Source organism: Gavialis gangeticus, unplaced genomic scaffold (genome assembly GCF_001723915.1).
Source record: "Gavialis gangeticus isolate Ggan-Ray unplaced genomic scaffold, GavGan_comp1, whole genome shotgun sequence".
In the NCBI taxonomy this organism is placed as follows: Eukaryota; Metazoa; Chordata; order Crocodylia; family Gavialidae; genus Gavialis; species Gavialis gangeticus.
The window spans coordinates 156,599,090-156,620,057 of NW_017729024.1; the positions used below are offsets into that span (position 1 = coordinate 156,599,090).

The 20,968-nt window shown below is 37.8% G+C and overlaps 1 protein-coding gene across 1 annotated transcript in view; it reads left to right on the forward strand.

Annotated features, from left to right (window-relative positions):
• Positions 1 to 20,968, forward strand: part of RICTOR (RPTOR independent companion of MTOR complex 2) — a 208,302-nt gene that overhangs the window by 157,883 nt on the left and 29,451 nt on the right. Inside the window, exons 23-31 of the mRNA XM_019517936.1 lie at positions 6,749 to 6,913; positions 7,471 to 7,547; positions 7,656 to 7,734; positions 9,062 to 9,171; positions 9,291 to 9,378; positions 10,618 to 10,710; positions 11,261 to 11,367; positions 12,584 to 12,813; positions 15,431 to 16,448. Of these exons, the coding sequence (XP_019373481.1) occupies positions 6,749 to 6,913; positions 7,471 to 7,547; positions 7,656 to 7,734; positions 9,062 to 9,171; positions 9,291 to 9,378; positions 10,618 to 10,710; positions 11,261 to 11,367; positions 12,584 to 12,813; positions 15,431 to 16,448 (1,967 nt within the window). The remainder of the gene's footprint in view (positions 1 to 6,748; positions 6,914 to 7,470; positions 7,548 to 7,655; positions 7,735 to 9,061; positions 9,172 to 9,290; positions 9,379 to 10,617; positions 10,711 to 11,260; positions 11,368 to 12,583; positions 12,814 to 15,430; positions 16,449 to 20,968) is intronic.

Here is a 20,968-nt window from a genome sequence, read left to right on the forward strand (position 1 = left end):
GGAGGGGTTTTGTTTGGTTGGGTGGTTGATTTTTTTTGTTTTTTGTTTTCTTTTTGTTTTCTTTTTTAAATCCTGGATTTAAGCAAAGCAAAGTGGGTGAGGAGTCAACACACTGATGAGTTGTTTTCTGGCTTGCATTCAGTATAACCTCATATTTCTACCCTTTGGATGCAGTGATTGGTGCAGCTTGTATAGTGGAACCATAATGTGCACGGTCCATTGAAGTGTTCATGCATCTCTCCTAAACCTCTTCTCAGGGTAACAACACTACTGAAAGGAGGTTATCTCAGTCGCCTCCATCCCTTCCAACCACAGTTAGCTGAAAAATGAGGAACTACTTCGGGGGGGTCCCATATTCCTTTCAGTGTTTTGCTTAGATACAGGTGCAGAAATCTCATTATAGGTTTAATTAGTATATATAGTTAGAATGTAGTTGAATTTTTTTGTTTTTGAGTGGTAGACTGAAATTTAGGCTGCAAGCATCCTGCTGTCTTCTATCAGTTTTCCCATATTTGAATTTCCTGCCAGATAGTTAGTATATCTAGAAGGAAGTTGTTTTTCATATAGGTGGTCTCTGCTCTACTTTTTATTTCCATGGTGGTGTAGGGGTGTCAATATAAGGTTGACAATTTGCATCAGGAGGCATTGGATCTGACCTGTCACATGAGTCCATGATATACTATAGCCTAATATCAGCTCCTAAATACATTGCAGCATTAAGAGCCCAAGTCTTTGCAAAGTTAATCCATTTTCCTTGATTCTAAAATGATTATAGCTTCACACATTTCCTGGATCATTATATCTGAAGCTTGAGAGGAGACTGTACATTGGCTATCCGCCTGTGTACCTAAAGTGACTTTCAAGAGCAGTTTGTTGGATCCAGATGCTCTAATGTCATTTAAGTGACTAATGACCAGAAGAACTTGGTGGCAAGAGCCAAGAAACAACTGCTTCACAGTCCAGCTTACCAGTCCTGAAACTAAATCTGAATCTAAGAGTTACAGTCTTGCTGTGAGACACGATGTGGTACCTGCAAATCCACTCACTTCTGCCAGTCAGATATCAGCTTACGGCAAAAACTTCCTAGATGCTTTGTTCAGTTTTCATCTCTATTGCATTGACTCCTGAATCTAGCAACCTCAGATAAGGAAATATTAGAGAGAGTTTTGTTAGTTCGCACTTTTATGAATAATCCTTTGGGACACAGATGGTAGGAAAAGATTAGGATTTTACTGCTTCTCTTTGTCCAAGGAAAAATTAGTTGAGTTTCTCATTTGTGTGACTGTAACACAAGTAGGGCCAGCTCTTTGGCAGCTATGTTCTTTCAGCCTCCCTGTATGGAGGCTGCCACAACTTTGATGTTGTTGGTAGTTGTGGGGAGTGAAGGAGCCTTAGACCCAGTAGCAGCTCCACGGACAGCCAGGGCCGCTCAGTTAGACCAGTCACCCTACCCAAGTCCTTTTGCCCACCTGCACCCATGAAGAGCTCCCCTTTCATAGGGTTGTCCTTGTGGGTTTCTGAGGGCTTGTCGGGGCTCCAGCTGTCAAAGCCTGGGCCCCTTTTTCTCTCTGACTGCACCATGTTGGTCCACAGATAAAAACCTTAGCCCGAAAGTGGGAACACCCTGACACCCCTGTCTGCAGGCTCCTCTCCAGCTATAGCTGTAACCCAGTTGTCTGGTTCACAAGTCCAAACCAAACCAAAAAACACCCCCAAAAACACAAGCCATCCACTTCACAAAAGCAATAGTCTCCCTCCTTGAGAAAATGCAGCCTACAGTCCTGACCTGCTTTGGAGTCTTTCTCCCCCAGTTTCCCCGGGCGGTTTACATGCCTGCCTTCCTCTGGTAACACACGCATGCACACTCTCCAGCTCCTCTCCCTTGTTGCCGATTTGGTTTATGCCTGCTTCTCTTCAACTCTTGTAAAAAAGGCTGATAAGTATTATCAGCTCATTCAGGATGGTTTTTTTGTGTTTCTTATAAGTGCAGCTCCATGCCGTTTATGGTAGAAGCTGTGCTTCCTAGATCTAGAGAGCAAGATCATTCGATGCCAGTTGCTTAAAAAAAAAGAAAAAAAGAAAAGAAAAAAAAAAGGCAAACAAGTTGATGTGTTTAAGAGAAATATCCTTAGTAACATTTGTTTAAAAGTAATAAATACCAAGTGATGAAGGTTTTCTGTAAGCACCATCTCTGAGGAAGAAATATTTTACTTTGATCAACTGAAACATTCTGACAGAGTAGAAAATGCTCTTTTCATGGAATGGTAAAACATTGAAGAGCAAAAGTTGAGAGTCTTAATTCTTCAGACACTTTGATAAAGATAAGTAATTGTCTGTGCAATTATTTTTGAGATTCTGTATCCGGTCAAATTTTTCAGGTCTCCCTTGAAAGACAAGAATGTATAGCAAAGATTTTTCCATTTGAAGGTGAAGGTGCAGTCAGTTCCAAGATGGATAAGGTATTAACAAGAACGAGGTACAGCCAGATATTTGGGGGTACTTCAAGAAGTAGTTTGTGAGTCCCTCTGTTTAAATACTAGAGATGGTGTGTGTGCTCCTGTATTCCCATCCTGTGATCAGAGATGAAATTGCCACCATCAAAATCCTCTTTAGCTGTGTAGGACTTTTCAAGCACAATGGCAAGAGATGAGCCACGTTCCAGTATATATCAGCCCTAGTCTGTACCATGTTTGAAGATGACTTTTGCCAGTTTTTACCTCAGCTGGAAATTGGTAGCTTTGTGAGAGATGATTCTAGAGAAGCTAACAGCAGATTTGCTACGTAATTCAAATCCCCCTCTTCTTCACCATCCCACTCCTCTTTTTGAAGGGCCTATATTGTGATATGTTAACACCCGAGTTTCTCTCTTTTATGAAAGGGGTTCCAAAGTGGAAAAAGTTGTAAAATGTACAGAGAGAAGAGATTTTACTAAAGGCAGTTCCTAATTCAGGAAGAGAGAGACTTAAGATCCTTTTTCTTCTTTCTCATACTAGTTTTCAGAAGATTGAATTAATTGGTGAGGATGTTTTGATTCCATGTACTCAATATTCTGATTTCTTTCTCCCTATACTCTTTCTGCACGTTCTTTTGTAACATATAACAAAGTGAACTTGGGTCCATGAAAGCTTATGCCCTTTACGTGCATCTTATTCAGTTAGTCTATAATGGTGTGTATCTACCCTGCCATCTTACTCTGTAGCCACCCCATCAAACATAACTGTTTTGTATGTAGAAAGAACCATTTCCAATAAAAGGTGGACTTTCTACTGCACCGGGAGTTTGTTCTTTATTGTCTGTTAATAATGGATGGATGCAGATATCAAGAGAGAGGATCATTGTTTACCCTTATTTAGAATGATTAATCAAGGTGTCCTTAGAAAATAGTTGTAATGCAGATGTGTTCCCTGTCTGCTAATCTAGATCTTGGAAGCATTTGTATGAAGTCTCTTGAATAGGTACAGAAAAGAACCTCTTAATAAGAACTCCTTTGGCTGTATGTTTAGGCAAGTCAGCTGTGCCAGAAGAGAGAGCGAGCTGTAAAAATGGCCATTTATATCCTCCTCCATTAATTGCTAAAGTAGATGATTCTCTTCTAAATTAATAGGTTTCAAAGCCTTGACAATGTATATACTATTTTATGTTTGCCTACAAATAAGGACTTTATAATATTAGCTAGTGACATTTAGAAACTTAGTAGAGACAGCATGCTTTAAAGATTGGTGCTGCCTCACATGATGACACTGTTACTGAGATGGTTTGCTCAGTAACTCAGCACAATGAAGGGAGTATCCTGCAATCCTCCTGTGTTATCACTGCATCCAGCATAGGTTATAGAAGTTCTGATGAATGCTAGTACAAGAATAATGGACACCTTCGGAGAAGAGCATGCGTATCAGCTTTCTGGAATTGAGAACTATTAGCCTATAAAGTCCTTTTGCCTCATTAATTATAGGTTTGTTCTGGTTGTTATGGAAAATGGCAACTTCTATGCACAATGTGAACAAGGAGAGATGCTCATTCATTTCAGTTATATGAGCAGATGGTGGCTTTTCAGGATTGCTGCACGCACAACAAAATATCATCTATTGAGCAACGTCCTGAGAAGTCAGTTTAGCAGAGGTGTCAGATATGTAAGCAGACTCTGAAGACATAAGTGCTGAATTATATCTCCATAGTATTGACGTAGACTTATTTGCTTCCAAGCACAATATGAAACGTCAGAGTCTTGTTTGCAGATGGGAAGTAATAGAGGATCCATAGTGGATGCATTTCTGATAAATGGGCCAGGATCTTCCCAGCATTTCCCCCTTTACTTCTTATGAAGAAGGTTTGCAGAAAGTTTCAACAGGACAGAGCCAAGATAATCTATTTTGCCTGTCCAGAGAAGTCTTCCAAGCACTTCCATTTCTTCCATACTTATTATCACAGCCCCAAGAGATATGTGTTCATTGCACTTCGTTATTTATGTAATAGGATTTTCAGTTTTGAAGCAGTAGTCATCCTAGAAGTACAAAATATTTTGGTTTAATTCAAAGAAATAATCCATTCACAAAGGAAATGATTATTGTGGACAAGTAGTAATGATTCCAGTTCTGTCTGTTTTGGCTCAAACCTTAATCTTTCTGATCTTGTCATCTTTCTCATGTTGTCATTAATAAGGTTCACCTATGGGCTATATTGGCACACCATAGTGCACTGGTTTGCTCCTGGTATGTTTTAAGGAGTTTTTTTTTCTAGCAATTTTTAAATCTATACATGCTGCTAAAATCTCATATTAGGGTATGAAAGTAGTCTTTACTCATCTTATAAAACATACTTTTGAAACAATGGATTAATGTATTTTTGTATATTAAAGCAGTTTTTACAATGTACTATCACCTCAGTGAGGATGAATAAATGAATAACAGATGCTAATGTCTGATATGCCATTTGCTGTCTTTCATGAAGGCAGAATGGTATTACAACCTTGTTCAAGAGTTTTTACATAAGGTGGTTTCAAGACTTCGTGTTTGAGGTGGTGAATCATGTTCTTCCCCTACATCAGTAATCTTGTGGGTGTAGAAAGGTCATATTGCACATGATAGATGCTAAAAGACCATTTTAGCATATTACTTGAACAGGATTATACACTATGGACCACCATCTGTCAGGCTTCTTAGATCTGGTCTACATTCTGTGATTTTGCTAATAGACTTTTGCCAGCAAAATGGAGTGTGCATGCACATTCAGAGCTGCCCTGCAGCAGCAATGTCTTTTTTTTTTTCCAGCACAGAAAATACCATCTCGCAGAGCAGAAGACTGCTTCTGCCACCTGCTGGCAGACGGTACAAATAGATAAGCTCATGTTGTTTACTGGCTGTAATAGTCACTCTAACCACTCTCAAGGGTACACTTCACACCCCGCACACAGTGGATAAAGTGGAGCTTCCAGAAGCTGTGTGGGAAGAGACTCTTCACAGCTTCCTATGACTGTTGCTATCTGCCAGCAGAAGAATCCTCTGGATGTAGATAAGTCCTTAAAAAGAGGGAAGGAAGGAAAAGTTGGGTTTTGGTTGACTCATTCCACTAGTTTCAGTATGTAGAGCAGTTGCATGAGTTCTGTTCATACTTCTACCAAATGCTGTTCCCTAGATCTAACATCTAAATCAGATACTCAGACACTACTTGCCACTCTCTTCATTTAAGTGTGTTGTTATTTATCCACCTTTCCCATGACTGGGAATGTGTTGTGGATGCGTGACAAAATGAGTTGTTACTTATGTGTAATCAGAGTTGATTAAGGCAGACTCTGCAGATTCACATTCCCCACATATCCTAATTACCTGTAAGGGCCTGGGGTTTCAGGGAAGGGAGTTCAGGAAGCCAGAGTACCACTTCCTCTTTAATAGCTTTGCCTACAGAAGTAGGAAGGAAGAAAGAGAAAAGAAAGGAGACCACCGCTCTGGTGTATATTAGTTGTCAAGCTGCGACAGACAAAGAATCCTCTGAGTGACTATTCAGAGTCTACGCTGAAGTACCCTCCATGTATAGATAAGTAATCTGTCTTTAGCTTTAGCTGTCTGTATTTATTTAGTAGTATTAGAATGAAATTACTTTCATACTTGTCAAGTTTTTTTTACTGCTGTTCTGGGTTCTGAATTGCGTAGTGGAACCAAAGAGAGTCTTGTTTGTTTTACTCTAGTACTTTTAGTTAGAAGTAAAAATATAAATATTGGAGGTGTCTCATTTGGAAGTCAGGACTGCAAACTCTTGTATTTTTAAAAGTGGTCTATGAAGGCAAGATCCTTAAGAAAATAGCTTAAAGTATGCAGAACTTGATCAAATAAATTTCCCCTTAGATATTAGGTCCAGCTTCTTGTTCACCTTAGTAAAGTGCATTTTTCAAACCATTACCTTACGCAGAATCCAGATGATGTGTTACAGATTGCTGGCTAGTACTACAAGGTAGATTTCTAATATGCTGACAGTTTTTTATATGCTTCATGAACAGTGCATTTCTACATGGCAGTGGGTTACAAATGAAAAAGCTAAGGTTTGCGATATCAGATTACTTAATGGCTGCAGAACAGTTTTATTCCACTTTTTGTAAGATAAAATGTATAAATGTTACACTGCAATTTGAGTTCCTACATAATATGTAAATTGAACTTGCTGCATTTCATGATGCAAGTTGCATTGCTTCTAAATAGAAAAAACTGCTGGCCAGTTGTCTTTTCTTTAAAGCAGACCTTTTTCCCCCCCACTGCAGAGCTGCAGATTGTATGCAACAAAACATTTACGAGTATTGTTAAGAGCCAACGTAGAGTTCTTCAGTAATTGGGGGATTGAATTACTGGTGACCCAGCTGCATGATAAAAATAAAACCATTTCTTCTGAAGCACTTGATATCCTAGATGAGGCATGTGAAGATAAGGTAAGCATCATTTACTCACAGCTTCACAGATTTTTAGGAACACGTATTTTATTTCGTTTTTAAAAGTATCTAAAATCAGATAATCCTTTTTGAACAGTTTTGCTTTGCAAAATGTCTTGATTTCCATGCTGCACGTGTTTGTGTAAGGAACATTAGTGGACTATAGTAATTTATCCTAGAGCAGGGGCATCAGACACATGGCCTTAGAGCTGCTCTGCCTGGCCCACTAAACTATTGGTGGACTACTGGAAGTTCAGGGTGTACAACTTACTAAAGAATCCAGGGCCCTTGGGCCCAGGTGAACATGGCAGGAGGGTGCCCCCGCCTGTATCGAGCCCAGGTCACAAAGCCAATTTGATTCTCCTGCCCTAGAGGATGTTTTTATGATCTTGTTTTTGTATCTGTTAAATATTTGCTATCTCATGTGGCTCGTGGTAGTTATCACTATATTTAGTCTTCCTTGATAGTGTTCAGACCTTCCTTATAGGTCTTCATACCTGAAAAATTGTCTGTCTTCATTTTATATTCTGATCTGGTATGAATTTTTCTACTTTTAGGCCAATCTTCATGCCCTTATCCAAATGAAACCAGCTCTCTCCCATCTTGGAGACAAGGGTTTACTTCTCCTTTTAAGGTGAATATTAAATGCATCTTTTCACTTTAGAAAAAAACTATTATGTTGATGTTAAATGTATATGGTTTGATTTAGCTGGAGTATTCAGTGTCTGATATTACTTTACAGATTTCTGTCCATTCCAAAGGGGTTTTCCTATCTAAATGAAAGAGGCTATGTAACAAAACAAATGGAGAAATGGCAAAAGGTAATTCAAAGAAGGCTAACTGTGGACATATAGAATCTGCTTTTGAAGACGGGTGTGTGTGAACAGAGTTTTAAAAGCCATCAAGAACTATGAAAAATATTGGACATTCATACTTGTATAGTATTAATGGATAGACATTCTGTTTCAGTAATTAAGACCGTATCTGCACTCTTATTGAGATCTTCTCTTCTGTTGAGACTTCTGGCTCCTTTGGGCATGCTGTCACGATTTAGTCGAAAGAGAAACGCAACTAAAACTCTTGGTTCAGAGGTGATACCTTTTATTAGCATAACTAAAAAATAGCAAAAAAATTTCTTTGCAAGCTTTTGGGCACGCACACCCTTCTTCAGGCTGAGGAAAAATCAAAGATTTTAAAAATCCTCCTAGGTAGAAAATAAACTCCGTTTTGCACAGGGAAAGTTTTAGGCTGGAAGTATATTTCCCTGTGTCTGTGAGAGTCCTTTTGTGTGAGTTGTTCTTTGATTTAGTCAAAGCATGTTTTTGAGGGGGTTTATATTACATTAATTAAACCATTTTCCAAGTACCTCCACTTCCCTAAATGTACACAGTTGTACAACAGAGTTCTTTAAGAAAATGGTTGGCTTCCTGAATTATAAACAGAGGCTGATGCATAAAATCTCTAGAAAAATATTAAAAGAAATGTTGCCTTTCAAGACCACTCTCATCTTGTAGTTCTCAGTGGAAATGAAGCTCAGGTGAGTCCTGGCAAGGATCATATTACCCTATGCTCTAAATGGGAATGCATGTTTTTAGGCACCTCCTTAGAGCAGTGGGTGGTGACAATCATCGCAGTAATTCCAATAGAAGCAGTTCATGGAGTTCTCTATAGTAGATCATAATTCTCACCCTCCTAGGTAAGAAATTTTCATCTAGGAAAAACAGTAGTCAGTTTTCCCATGAGTCCAAATTTATTCAAAATTTTGAATTGTTGCAAAATTGTTAAAATAAAACTTGCATGCAAAATCTCAGTTTAAGCTGTTTAGAAAGTTTGGAGCAAGTATTTGGTGTTGGAAGGTATCACATTTGGACTTGAAGTAAGGTGCTAATTTACTTAAAGCAGGTATTTATAATTTTATGTTCTAAACTGATAACAGATTCACTTGTAAAATTTAAGAAAATTTGTTTAATTCCCAAAGTTATTTAACATGGGAAAGATGCAAAGTAAATTTGTTTTATAAGTTTGAATCCCCACCTAATGTATAAACCAACCTTAATTTTGAAGCCTTAAATTGTACTAGCATTCTGCAAATGATTTTCAGTGTAATGGGTTCAGCTTTGTAAGAGACTCTCCTATTTTCCTTTAAAGGAGTACAATTTAAAATACGTTGAATTGATTGAAGAACAACTTAATGAAGCACTTACCACTTATCGTAAACCTGTTGATGGTGATAATTATGTTCGTCGGAGCAACCAAAGGTAAAGTATCTTCCAAAGACTATTAATATATCCTTATAAATACATACACAAAGTGTGTTGTGATGGATTTTAAGAACATCATAATCATTATGCAAACAGACTGTTTCTCTTTTTCATAGATTACAGCGGCCACATGTCTACCTGCCAGTTCACCTTTATGGCCAACTGGTGCATCACAAAACAGGCTGCCACTTGTTGGAAGTTCAGGTAAGGATACTTAATATAGATGCTTTGACAACTGCTGTTTCTTTTAAATTGTGCTATATTTATACAATACTGTAACCATTAAGTTATACTGTAATCATACTGTGACTATTTTGGGAAAATTGTATTGGTTAACTTTTTGATTTGAATAGTCACCCTCTCCAAATTTGTAAAATTGTCAAATTCTGAAATCAGACACATGCAGAAGAAGCAGTGTCTTGCAAAAGCAATCTTTACATCCTGTCACGGAAAGAAAGATGTGCCTTCTAATCTGTTTCTTAAAGCTGATCATGAATACAAAGAGCTAATGGGGGTAAATAAAGGCCAAACAAATTAGTTAAAAATTGCTTTCAGATATATTACATGAATGAGGTCCACAGTGTTTACTACCAGTATGCTTTTAAATTATGCATGTATCGTGAACAGAACCTCTGATAAAATAAACTTCTGTATATTTTAGGTTCTGTTCTTGAAAATGAAAAGAAAATAAAGTCTATCCGTTTTTGTTCAGATAATATTGACATGTATTGACTTACCCAAAGGAATTGTTATAATGAATTGAATTGAATATTTCCCTGTTATATGTAACCTAATCTTTTGGGACCTGAATTAAACAGTTAATTCACTAATAAGTATATTTGATACTTCAACTCGGGTAATTAGTATCTACTCATATCATCAGAACCATCACATAGAATATGATGTAGTTCACAGTCTTTATACAGAAGAGGTCTGAAACTCAAGTGGCAGGATGATGTGTGTTAAATTTTAGAGGTGTAAATAGCTAGAACTTTTCTGTGGAGATGCCATCCCCAAATCAAGTGAGTCCTACAATTAATCTCTTGCATTTAGTAAATTGGTTAGTTTGAAGAAAAAGAAAAGAGTATATAGGGAAAGTCTTTGCCTCTTGTGTTGTAAAACTTCAAAAATATAGTTTACTCATGATGTAAAAATAAGACAGTACAAAACATGCCTTATACACTGAAATAATAATTTTCTCCTATTTAGGGTATCAGAAAAAGAGTACCTTCTTATTATTTCATTATCAGTGTCAGTCCAGGTTAATGTGCTGGAATTGTCTACAGTATTTTATTTAAGAACATATGATTTTGAATTGGTATCTAATATGTGTTAAAGAAACTAGGGCAACTTGATATTTATTCACTTATTGGTATCATTTGATATTTATTCAGAATTTATTCACTTTGAACTGAATTCGGGGTTTTTTTTGTTCTCCTCTAGAGTGTTGTCCCAGATCTAAGTTACACTGTTCGTTCGCCCATGTTGGATAAGTGGGAAGGAATTAAGCAGCTGAAAGCGGCCCTTTGGGCTTTGGTTAGTAACAAAGATATCTATCTGTATATAAGAATTTTTTCATGTAAAAGATTAAGTCTGCATCATTTCCAAAACTAAGGGAAGAAGTAGATACGTTTTAGGGAGATAAGCCAGTATGAGAGAGAATGTGGAATAGTTGCATTAGGATTGTTTTGGAGCCAAATGTAGGAGTTATGAGACTGAGTACGAGAGAGCAGCTAACCCTGATGGGATGGGAGGTGATGAGCATTTCTGTCACTCATTGGTATAAGGTACCTTCACCATAACACCTTCAGAAGTGAATCCAGTGCAATTTGAGAACAGGGCTAAGGTGATTACTAATTTAATGGGCCTCAGCCATATGTGTTAAGTAGGGTTATAAAGCGTCTGTTAGTAGTCACATATAAGAAATACTGGGGGGACTGGCTAAAACTTTTATAAATCTTAAGAAGGTTATAATAAAACTGTAGCCAAGGAACTTTTCACCTGATAATGTATTAGGGGGTTTATTAGCCCTGCCATGGGAGACATAAGCAGCTACTATATTTGATGGCAAATAATTTCATTCCAGGGCAATATTGGATCATCAAATTGGGGTCTTAATTTGCTTCAAGAGGAGAATGTGATTCCTGATATAATGGCCCTTGCACAGCATTGTGAGGTTCTGTCCATTAGGGGGTATGTATATTTACTTTTAAAAGTAAAATCTGTTCTTTTCTGAGAGTCCTAGTCCAGATTTCTTCTTCTGCCATTGCACTGGATCTCATTTAGTAAACATTATCACTGATAAAGTTTGGGGGATTTTTCAGAGTTATTTTAAAAAGTTTACTAGTTTATTTGCAATAAGTGTCATAGAAAATTGTATTGGGTGTAATCTATTTTTGGTTTTCTGAGCAGGTAGTTTAAAATATTTAGTTCTTAAATTACTACTGCTACTATGAATTTTTACTCTGGCATTTTTAGAAGTCTTATAATTTGGCTAAATTTGGATGAATTTTCAGCAGAAAGTATAACATCAGTCCAGCCTGTCTAATTTTGAGGCCCTGCTCCAGAGAATGCAGAATATAGTCTCAATAACATGATTCTTCCTTTACAGCTTTTATTGTACATAGCTTTGTGGTTTCACTTGAAACCTGAAATTACGCTGAGGTGGGTATTCAATGGGGTGGCAACTGCAAAGGGGTCTAATTGGGCATGGGACTGGTACCACAGAGCTGCACTGTGCTGTCCTCACCTTCTGCAGTGGAACCTGCTGCTCTGAGGCATCTGAGCTCATCTTTGTTGCAGAGGGGCCAGGTATCTGGCAGCTGCTGTGTGAAGAAGTCAGGGCAGAGACTTGCAGCTCACAGCAACAGCCCATTCAGAAACTCTAGCCTGAGCTGGCAGAAGGTTGCTGACTCCTGGCATGCAATTCTTCAGACTGAAGTGTTCTATTCTTGCAAAGTTATGAGCAGTTGGAAGTCAGGCTCCTAATATGTAAAGTCTGAAAAATATTAGCTACTGATAATGCTACTTTTTCAGGTTATAGTATTATGCTACTTGTTAGACACTTGGCTACTTTTTGTTTAGTTATGAACCATAAAACTTACAGGATGTAAAAACTGCCCTAACATGTCTGTAAGAATTTTAGTATTAGTCTTTTTCTGCTTACTTAAAAAAAAATCCTATGTTAATATAGCAGTAGTAAAGTTTTTGTAGTTATCCTCCTGACACTTTATTTGAATGGTTGTTTCCCATTATTCAAGATTATGCTTATTTCAGGTTAGTTTTTATTGCTCGTTTTTTTTTGTAGAAAAGCTGTAATCTGATGTCTACTGGATTATTCTGAAACTTTGATTTCTCATAAATAAGTTTGATTAAACTGGATGCTGTTGTTGGTTTTTGTTAAATGCAGAACCTGTCTCTACGTGCTTGGCCTTATAGCCAAAACTAAACAAGGTTGTGACATTTTAAAGCATCACAACTGGGATGCAGTGAGACACAGTCGGAGACAACCTTGGCCAGTAGTCCCTGATGACTTGGAGCAGCTCTGCAATGAACTCTCTTCTATACCCAGCACTCTTAGCTTGAACTCTGAGTCCACCAGTTCTAGGCATAACAGTGAAAGTGAATCTGCACCCTCAAGTAAGTATAACTATTATTCACTGTGTTGTGGTAAGCACCTCTTTACATGCTTGCAAAAGATGTTTAGAAAATGCTTTTTATGTATTTCTACACATATGCACTTAATGTAAATTATATAGATGTACTACAGTTCAGGTTTGTGAAGTTTTGTGGGAATTTAAATCAAGACTTATACAGCTAAATGTTCTATATTTGCATATCATTCAATCGTCCTAAAGAATGCATCATCAATTGTAGCACTGTTAATTGGAGGTCAGTCTGAGATTAGTACTTAGTAGAGTAGTACAACTGCATCTTTAAAACAATGAAATCTTCAACATGTTACAAGATTCCTAAAAAGCCAAGGAACTGGCAAACTAGGTTTTGAATTATGTATTTCAGTTGAGCCCAGAAACAGAATAATACAAGTAACTAAAGGAGCTGCAGTGCAGACTTTTCTTCCTAAATTTGAGTACTTGTGCTGACAATGGATTCATACAGGCATTATATTTCTACTGGGAGAATCACCACTTCCCTAGTAGAAGAACTACAAGTATACAAGTGTTCATTCTGTTTCTCCTGGAGGCAACGTGCCCCCTATGGGAGAAGGAACTTCCAGGTGTCAATCTGGAAGATCTTCCTTGTGAGACAAATTCTCACAAGAATGAACACTTGTATGCACCCCTCCCTGTCTGGTATGGGAAGAGAGGGAAGGGATGGGAACAGAGCAGTTGGGCAGTGTTCCCCACCTCTGCTCCAGACCAGGATTACCTGGTTTGGGAAACAGGCTGGGGCTTTTGCCCTGCTACTTCCCTCCCTTATTAGATTATTCCAGGAGGGCAGTGTTTTAGAGCAGGCACTGCTGCTCCCCACCTCTTCACCAAACCAGGGACTGTCAGGTGAGTGGCAGCTCAGCAGTGGTGGGGCCAAAAACTGGGATCAGAGAGACTATCCAAAAGTCCGGTTCCTGGCCCCTCTCACTTCCCCTTGCTGCCCCCACTACCTAGTTTGGGTGGTCTGCAGTCTGGGGAAACACGGAGAAGCTTTCCCACTGCTTCACTCCTTCTCACCCCGAACTGGAGGAATAGAGCAACCACTGCTCCCCATTCCTTTCCTAAACAGTGATCACCCTGGTCTTCAGAAAGCACGAAGAGCAGGGGAGAAGGGGTGGTACAGGGTGTGAAAGCCTGTATGCTTTGTCTCCAGAAACATTTATAGCAGTGGAAGTTTCTCAGTTTTCTCTCACTAGAAATAAATGCTTGTTCATGACCAATCTCTCCTATAATTGTTACTTACTTTTTTGGGAGAGGAGAAGTGGGGAAGGAATTACATATTGATAGGAAAAAGAACATTTTAGAAAATATAGTGAGCCATTATAAATTTATAAATGAGAAATAATTGCTATGTTATATAAATATATTCATAGGATACATAATAATAGTATTGTGTGTATTATTGATGATGTGAATATTGTTAATAATAGTGATGATGATAATATTTAGATTTGTATTCCTCTACCCAGGAAAGCTCAAAATGGCTTTCAATAACAAACAACCCCAGTAAATGTAAAACTACCCCACCCACTCCTCATCTCTGTCACCTGAGAGACAAAACCCTCCTGCTTAAACTTGGCTTCCCAACCCCCCCTCCCCATTTGCTTCTAGATGCATAAAAAAATCTCTTCCCATTTCTTCCCTCCTTTACCCTCCTACTCCCAGTCTCTTTACTCACACTCTTCCAGTGTCTCTCCCAATGTACAACAACACAGAGATAATTTTACTAGCACAAAATGACAACATAATTATTAACTCATTCTTAGTAATAAAAGGCAGAAACTCCTTATTTGTATTGACTGGCATATTGTGACAATTTACAGTAACATTTAGAGATCGGGATTAATATATACCCACAGATGTCTTTTGATCCTTAAATTGCTGAAAGTCAGAAATCCACTATAGACAAAGAAAATTATTAAGATTATGATAGGTATTATTTTCTAATTATATAATTACTAAGAACACACAAGATGAACATAGGTTGGGTGAATGTAAAAATTAAATTCAGTGTGTAGTGTCTCCCTATAGAGAAAATACATCTTTAAATCATTGCTAGGGCAGGTTTTGTTTTGTTCTGCAAAGACTGAAGGCCAACATTTCTAAGGCAGGTGGCTATGTAGTGTACAGTATATGCAAGACTCACTTGTGCAAGCAGTCTAGGCACTCTTATTTGAAAAGATCATGCTTACTACGTAAGAAATTAAATTCATTGTAAAGGTGAAATTAAAGTTGTCTGGGGGAAATTTTGTTAATACAGTTTACAAAGAAAAATGCAGTTTCAGGTTGTTCTCATGGTTATATATTAGCATTTACTACATCAGAGTTAAATTGCCAGCTTTTCCATGTAACAAATGTAAGACTCGGAGGGAAGGAAATTGTTTTCTAAAACAACAGATGTTAATTTTAAAATGACATCGTATACATAATGCTCCATGTCTGCTTGTATGTATTTATTTTAGAATTATGAATTGCATGGTTCACCTAGGTGATATTTCAGTAATTTTTCAATTTTTTTGCAATTTCTGCTTTTTTTTTTTAAGAAATATTAGCCTTCAGCAATGATAATCCTTCTTGAATTTCAGGTATGTTCATCATGGAGGATGACCGGTTTGGCAGTACTTCCACTAGCACATTTTTTCTAGACATTACAGAGGATGCAGAACAAACTTTTTATGACAAACCTGGACCTTTAAAGGATAACAATCGTAGTCCTTTTCCCTTTTTTGCATCGAGCAAGTTTGTGAAGAACCGCATCTTAAATTCACTTACCCTGCCTAATAAAAAACACAGAAGTAGCAGTGATCCCAAAGTGTGCAAACTGGCATCATCTGACAGTAAATCAGGCTTGAGAAGAAACCGTACAGTAACAGAACCTTCTAGCAGCATGGACTTCACTTCTGGGGATGTTTTCAGAGTTCCTAAAATCCAAACTTCACGCTTAGAAACGTCTTTTGCTGGGAGCAAGCACATGGAAGATGCAGGTAGTACCCCAAGTATTGGAGAAAATGATCTGAAGCTTCCAAAAGGTCTTGGAAATGAAAATCACAGGGAAAACGCAAGCAGAGAGAGACTAATAGGAGATGGTTCTACACAAACACACTTTAAGAGTCGTAGCTTAAGTTTTAATACAGATACCACAACAAGTGGCATAAGCTCAATGAGCTCGAGTCCTTCAAGGGAGACTGTGGGTGTGGACACTACAAACGTAGACACTGACTATGGAAGTTTGAGTACTGTGGTAAGTACAAAAACAGTTAAACCAAGTCACTGTTCAACACCACAGTCTAACCACCTGCCTCTTTCAAAATCAAACTCTGTATCCCTGGTACCACCAGGATTTTCTCACACCCTTCCTCGAAGGGCTCAGTCCCTTAAAGCTCCTTCCCTTGCTACAATAAAAAGTCTTGCTGACTATAACTTTAGCTACACAAGTTCTCGAGATGCCTTTGGCTATGCCACACTGAAACGCTTACAGCAACAGAGGATGCACCCCTCGCTGTCCCATTCAGAAGCCCTAGCATCTCCAGCAAAGGATGTGCTATTCACTGACACTATTACCATGAAGTCTGGCAGCTTGGATTCTCGGCTAACCCCAAGCAGGTAAGAAGCCTCAATAGTTAAATCTTTCATGAGTTTAGTAGCAAAGTATAGATTTCCAATAAAGGCAGGTGATGATTAGTGCCTAGGGATCCCAGTTTTCCTTGAAAACAGTACAGCTGTTAGAGAAATAACACATCAATCAAACATGTTAATTTCCTAATTGTCATTACAGGAGCCCACATTAACCATCCTAAGTTCTCTCTATTGGCTAGAACAGTTGCAGGATAAAACAGTCTCTTCTTGTATGCATGTTTTCCATTTTAGCTTTTTTATAACTTTAATATTACCACAATTGAATTTGTGCTGATTAGTTTGAACATTGTGTCTAGCAATATCTAGTGAGACCAGACCAAGTGTTCTCTGTTCGTTTCTATCTCTATGTCCTACTGAAATTTTAGAACATGGATTGGGAGTACTACCTTTATCCAGCCTAATTGTGTAAAGCCCGTGGGAGGATAAATGTTGTGTGAAATCCTGGTGCCATTATCAATGGGATTTTGCCATCGACTTCAGTGGGCCTAGGATTTCATGCGCAGGGGTCATTTCTAGATGCTGTCCATGGCTTCTCCTTTATCACTGAAAATGTTAGGTCTTTTCATACACTGATTAGATGACTTATGAGATACCTGGCAAGTGACACTGACAGTTTTGCTAGTTAGGAAGCCAAAATGTCAACTGCAAAAAAAAAAAAAAAAAAAATTCCTGGCGCACCCCAACTTTCATTTTTCATACATTTTTGTGCTTTTTCTTTCATGTCAATCTTAGCTAGTAGATATCTAATTGAAAGGGGGAAGGGATTTATTTTCTCTTGATTTGTCCCACTCTAAGTATCCTAGTTGATGTGAAGGAAGGGTGAGAGATGTGCTTGTTCTTTAGAGTCCTGTAGATGCTGCACACCAGTGGGCTAGACATTTTGCTGCTTTTGCTGTCCTTTTTGAGTTCACCATGAAAACTGCTTGCCTCACCGCTCATTGCTTTCCCAAAAAGCATGAAAGTGACATACTTGATAGTTTCAGTATTCTGAATAGGAGCCAGGAAAAATCAGTCATGTTCCTTTACTCTCATTCTATTTGCCACACTAAGAGTGGGATTAACTTTTATCACAGGAAACCTAGGTCTTGTCTGCTGTAGGTTTCCTGTGTAACCCTTAGTTTCTCAGTGTATTCATTTTTTCATATATAAATAGGGTTAATAGTACCCTTGCACTTCACAATGGCACTGTAAGTGTAAGTACCACAGTTTGTGAGGCAATGGAGGGACCTATCTGATTACCCAAAACACAGGTATGAGAGATGTCTTCCTAATGACTCAATAAAATGGTATGGTTTTAACTGTTATTCACATTCAGTGTCAGTTTCATAACAAAAACTAGGATTTTTTTTATTGAAATCATAGGTGATGTGGAAGTCAGAGTTCATATTTTTGCCAGCAACAGTAAACTTGTTTGTCAGGGGCCAAGTGGATTGTCCAATATCAAACTTCTAAAAATGGTCTAAAGTAACTGTACTAACAAACATGAAGTCACAATTTGAGGATCCAATATGTTACCACCTACTAAGGTTTACAGCCAAGCACCAGTGGAAAAAATGGGATTTGGGATATGACTAGAATTATCTCCTTGGTGATCCTGATATCACTCATCACATACGGAAGAAACCGTGAACAGTTGCTTTTTGGAGCATGCCTAGAGATAGTCTCAGGATCTGTTTTGGTACTGTCACTTCAACACCATTCTGACAACCACACACATTTTTTCAGCATATAGTACATGCAGTGTAACCTGGGGAGAAAAAGAAACACTTTTATGGGCTTCTTAGACAGCTTTGAAATGTTAGAATAGTTTTTGTAGAAAGATTAGTGGGAAGGAGGAAGGATGAGTGATAGTCAAAGGTACAGATTCAATTCTGTATATGGATGTCAACACTACATGTAAGAAGAAAAAAGCGTATGTATTTGTTTGCTTATATATGGAGCACACTTCATATTTTGTTCATACAAAATTATAAAAAGTATGGCTCAAAATGGCTTATTTTATATATGCAACAAAAGGGAATTTTGATGCAAGTATCTGTGTTAGAGGGGTGTGTGTGTGTGTACACACACATGCGCGCACACACATATAAGGGTTGTGTGAAACAGCACCCTTCTGTTTCGACAGGACAGTGTTTCATTTAGTTTCAAAGCCACTGTTCCATTTCGTTTGGTCGAACCTGTTTCGATGCTGTTTCAACGTTTTGTCCATAGGCTATAATGGGGAAGCATGAAACTGCATATAACTTTGTAATTTCTTACCTGATTCGGATGAAACTTGCAGGGATAGTAGCCCCTTCTGAGGATCAATCACTGGCCAGCTACACAGAGTCAATATGAGAGTGGTCCTTCCCTCCTCTTCTCCCTCTCCTTACCTTCTGTTTTCCGGCAGGCAAGCCCAGCTTGAGCTTCAAAACTTGAAACGTTTTGAAACTTTCTAAATGTTTCGACTGCCCTCATTTTCTTTCAAGGCTGTTTTGAAGCCCTTTCATTTCAATTTTGAAATGAAACAGCTGGCGAAATTTTGCACAGCCCTAATATGTATGTGTGTGTGTGTATGTATGTATATAGATTAGAAAGAATATACACATGCATTTTTTTATTCTAATATTCCTTCCAATCTACATACATACATACATACATACATACATACATACATACACACACACACGTGTATAGTATTGCATGTTCTTCCACTCCTTTTGGGGATTTTCTGTATGAAAACATTTTATAACATAATGGTAGATTCATTTGTGTGAACTTCATCAAATTACATTATATTATTATATAGATGAATTTGATCCACCCTTTCCTAACAAATGTGGAAATAAAGATTGTAGAGGGTATTCTTAATTACTGTACTGGCATAGTTAATTGAGAACATTATGGTTTAGCTGCCTGCCTTTTTCATCCTGTTTCAGAACAATTATATTCCATGTAATTATACTGTGATATCACTTACAGCTAAATTGCTCTTCTCTGTTGTACTTCAGTAATAAAATTGAAGATAATTTAATATTCTGCCACATTGAGTTATTCAAGACCAATTTTTCTATAAGGCTAGAAACCAAAATAGCATAAAAATCTAACTGCTGTGAAGAGACTGTCGGTCTTCACAGTGATCTTCTGTAATTCTTTGTCTGGTCACAAATTCAGACCTTTTGAGGACCCAGCAGCTTCTGCTAACTTACATGAAAACTTCTGGCTGCTTTTTACTTTAAGAAAATCAGGCTGATTTATTTAATAGCTCAAACATGAATTTAGGAAATTAAATTTGTCACAGTTTTATTAATAGTGTTTTTATGATTGAGTACAGTCATATATTCATAAAATTTAAATTGAAATCTGCTCAGATGTCCAAAATTTTAAGTAACATTCTGATTACTTACCATGTTTCCAGATTATCATCAGAGCCTATACCTCTAGCTACAGAGCAGTTTTTATGAAAACTTCATCATTGTTTACCGACACTGTCATTATATCTATCAGGTGTACCTTGAAAAAAATGCTTATAAATAGAAATCAATATTAGTTCTGAACTCTACTGCTGTAAATGGAGGTAATAATGGCAAATAGTCTCTTAAAATATTATAACTGTTTAGGCCCTGTTCAGTCATTGCAGAAGTAGTTGTTGAAGAGTAAGTACATAGGATGAATTTTAATTCTGGATTCTTCACTACTTGTTGGTATGAAGATTTTTAAAAATAAATACTATTGTGGATCTGTCCAATTCTGTATTCAGGTTTTTCCTTTAAACAATATTATGTGGAGTAATACACTGGCAAACATGAACAATTCCTTTTAGTCTCGGACTGTATCTGAATACACAAGCACAAAAGAACTGAAGCAGTGGAGCAGAGGAAACCATACTTTTGGCATTTCCTGACTTTTCTGTAGCTTAACTTTATAACCTTAATTTTCCTTTAGCCTAGACTGTAGTTTCCAGGGTTTGAGGAAGAAGGAGTTCCATTTTGTGGTATATTGGTGCTTGCATGGGTCAGAATACTAGGAACGGTGTGATCCATTCTGCCGCTTTGCCATTGGAGGTAGTGCAGTATCTGATAGTAGTGCAGACTGTTGTCCTCTTTTGGACCAACACTAAAGGGACATAAAACTGTGGGAGGCCAAAACCCAAGGTTTCCATTTAGTTTTGTTTCCTTTCTGTCTGAATTGATTGCGTCTCAGTCCGATCTCTCGTCCCGTCATCCATCCCCAGGACTTCTCGTTCTCTCTCAGTGTGCTCCCCTATCCTCCTAGACCCTTCTCCCACTCTTTGTCCAGTCTATGCCAATTCTCCCTCTGCAAGCTGACATCTGCTTTGTTTCTTTTCTATTTATCATTATCTATCATTTTGCTAAACAACTACCCTTCCCAGTCATAAATCATCTGTAAAAATACTCTAGCTCAGAGAAAATTTCACCCTGGCACTGAAATGATGAGATAACCATTTTCATCTCTTGTTGAAGCATTGAGATTTATTGGGCTTTGAT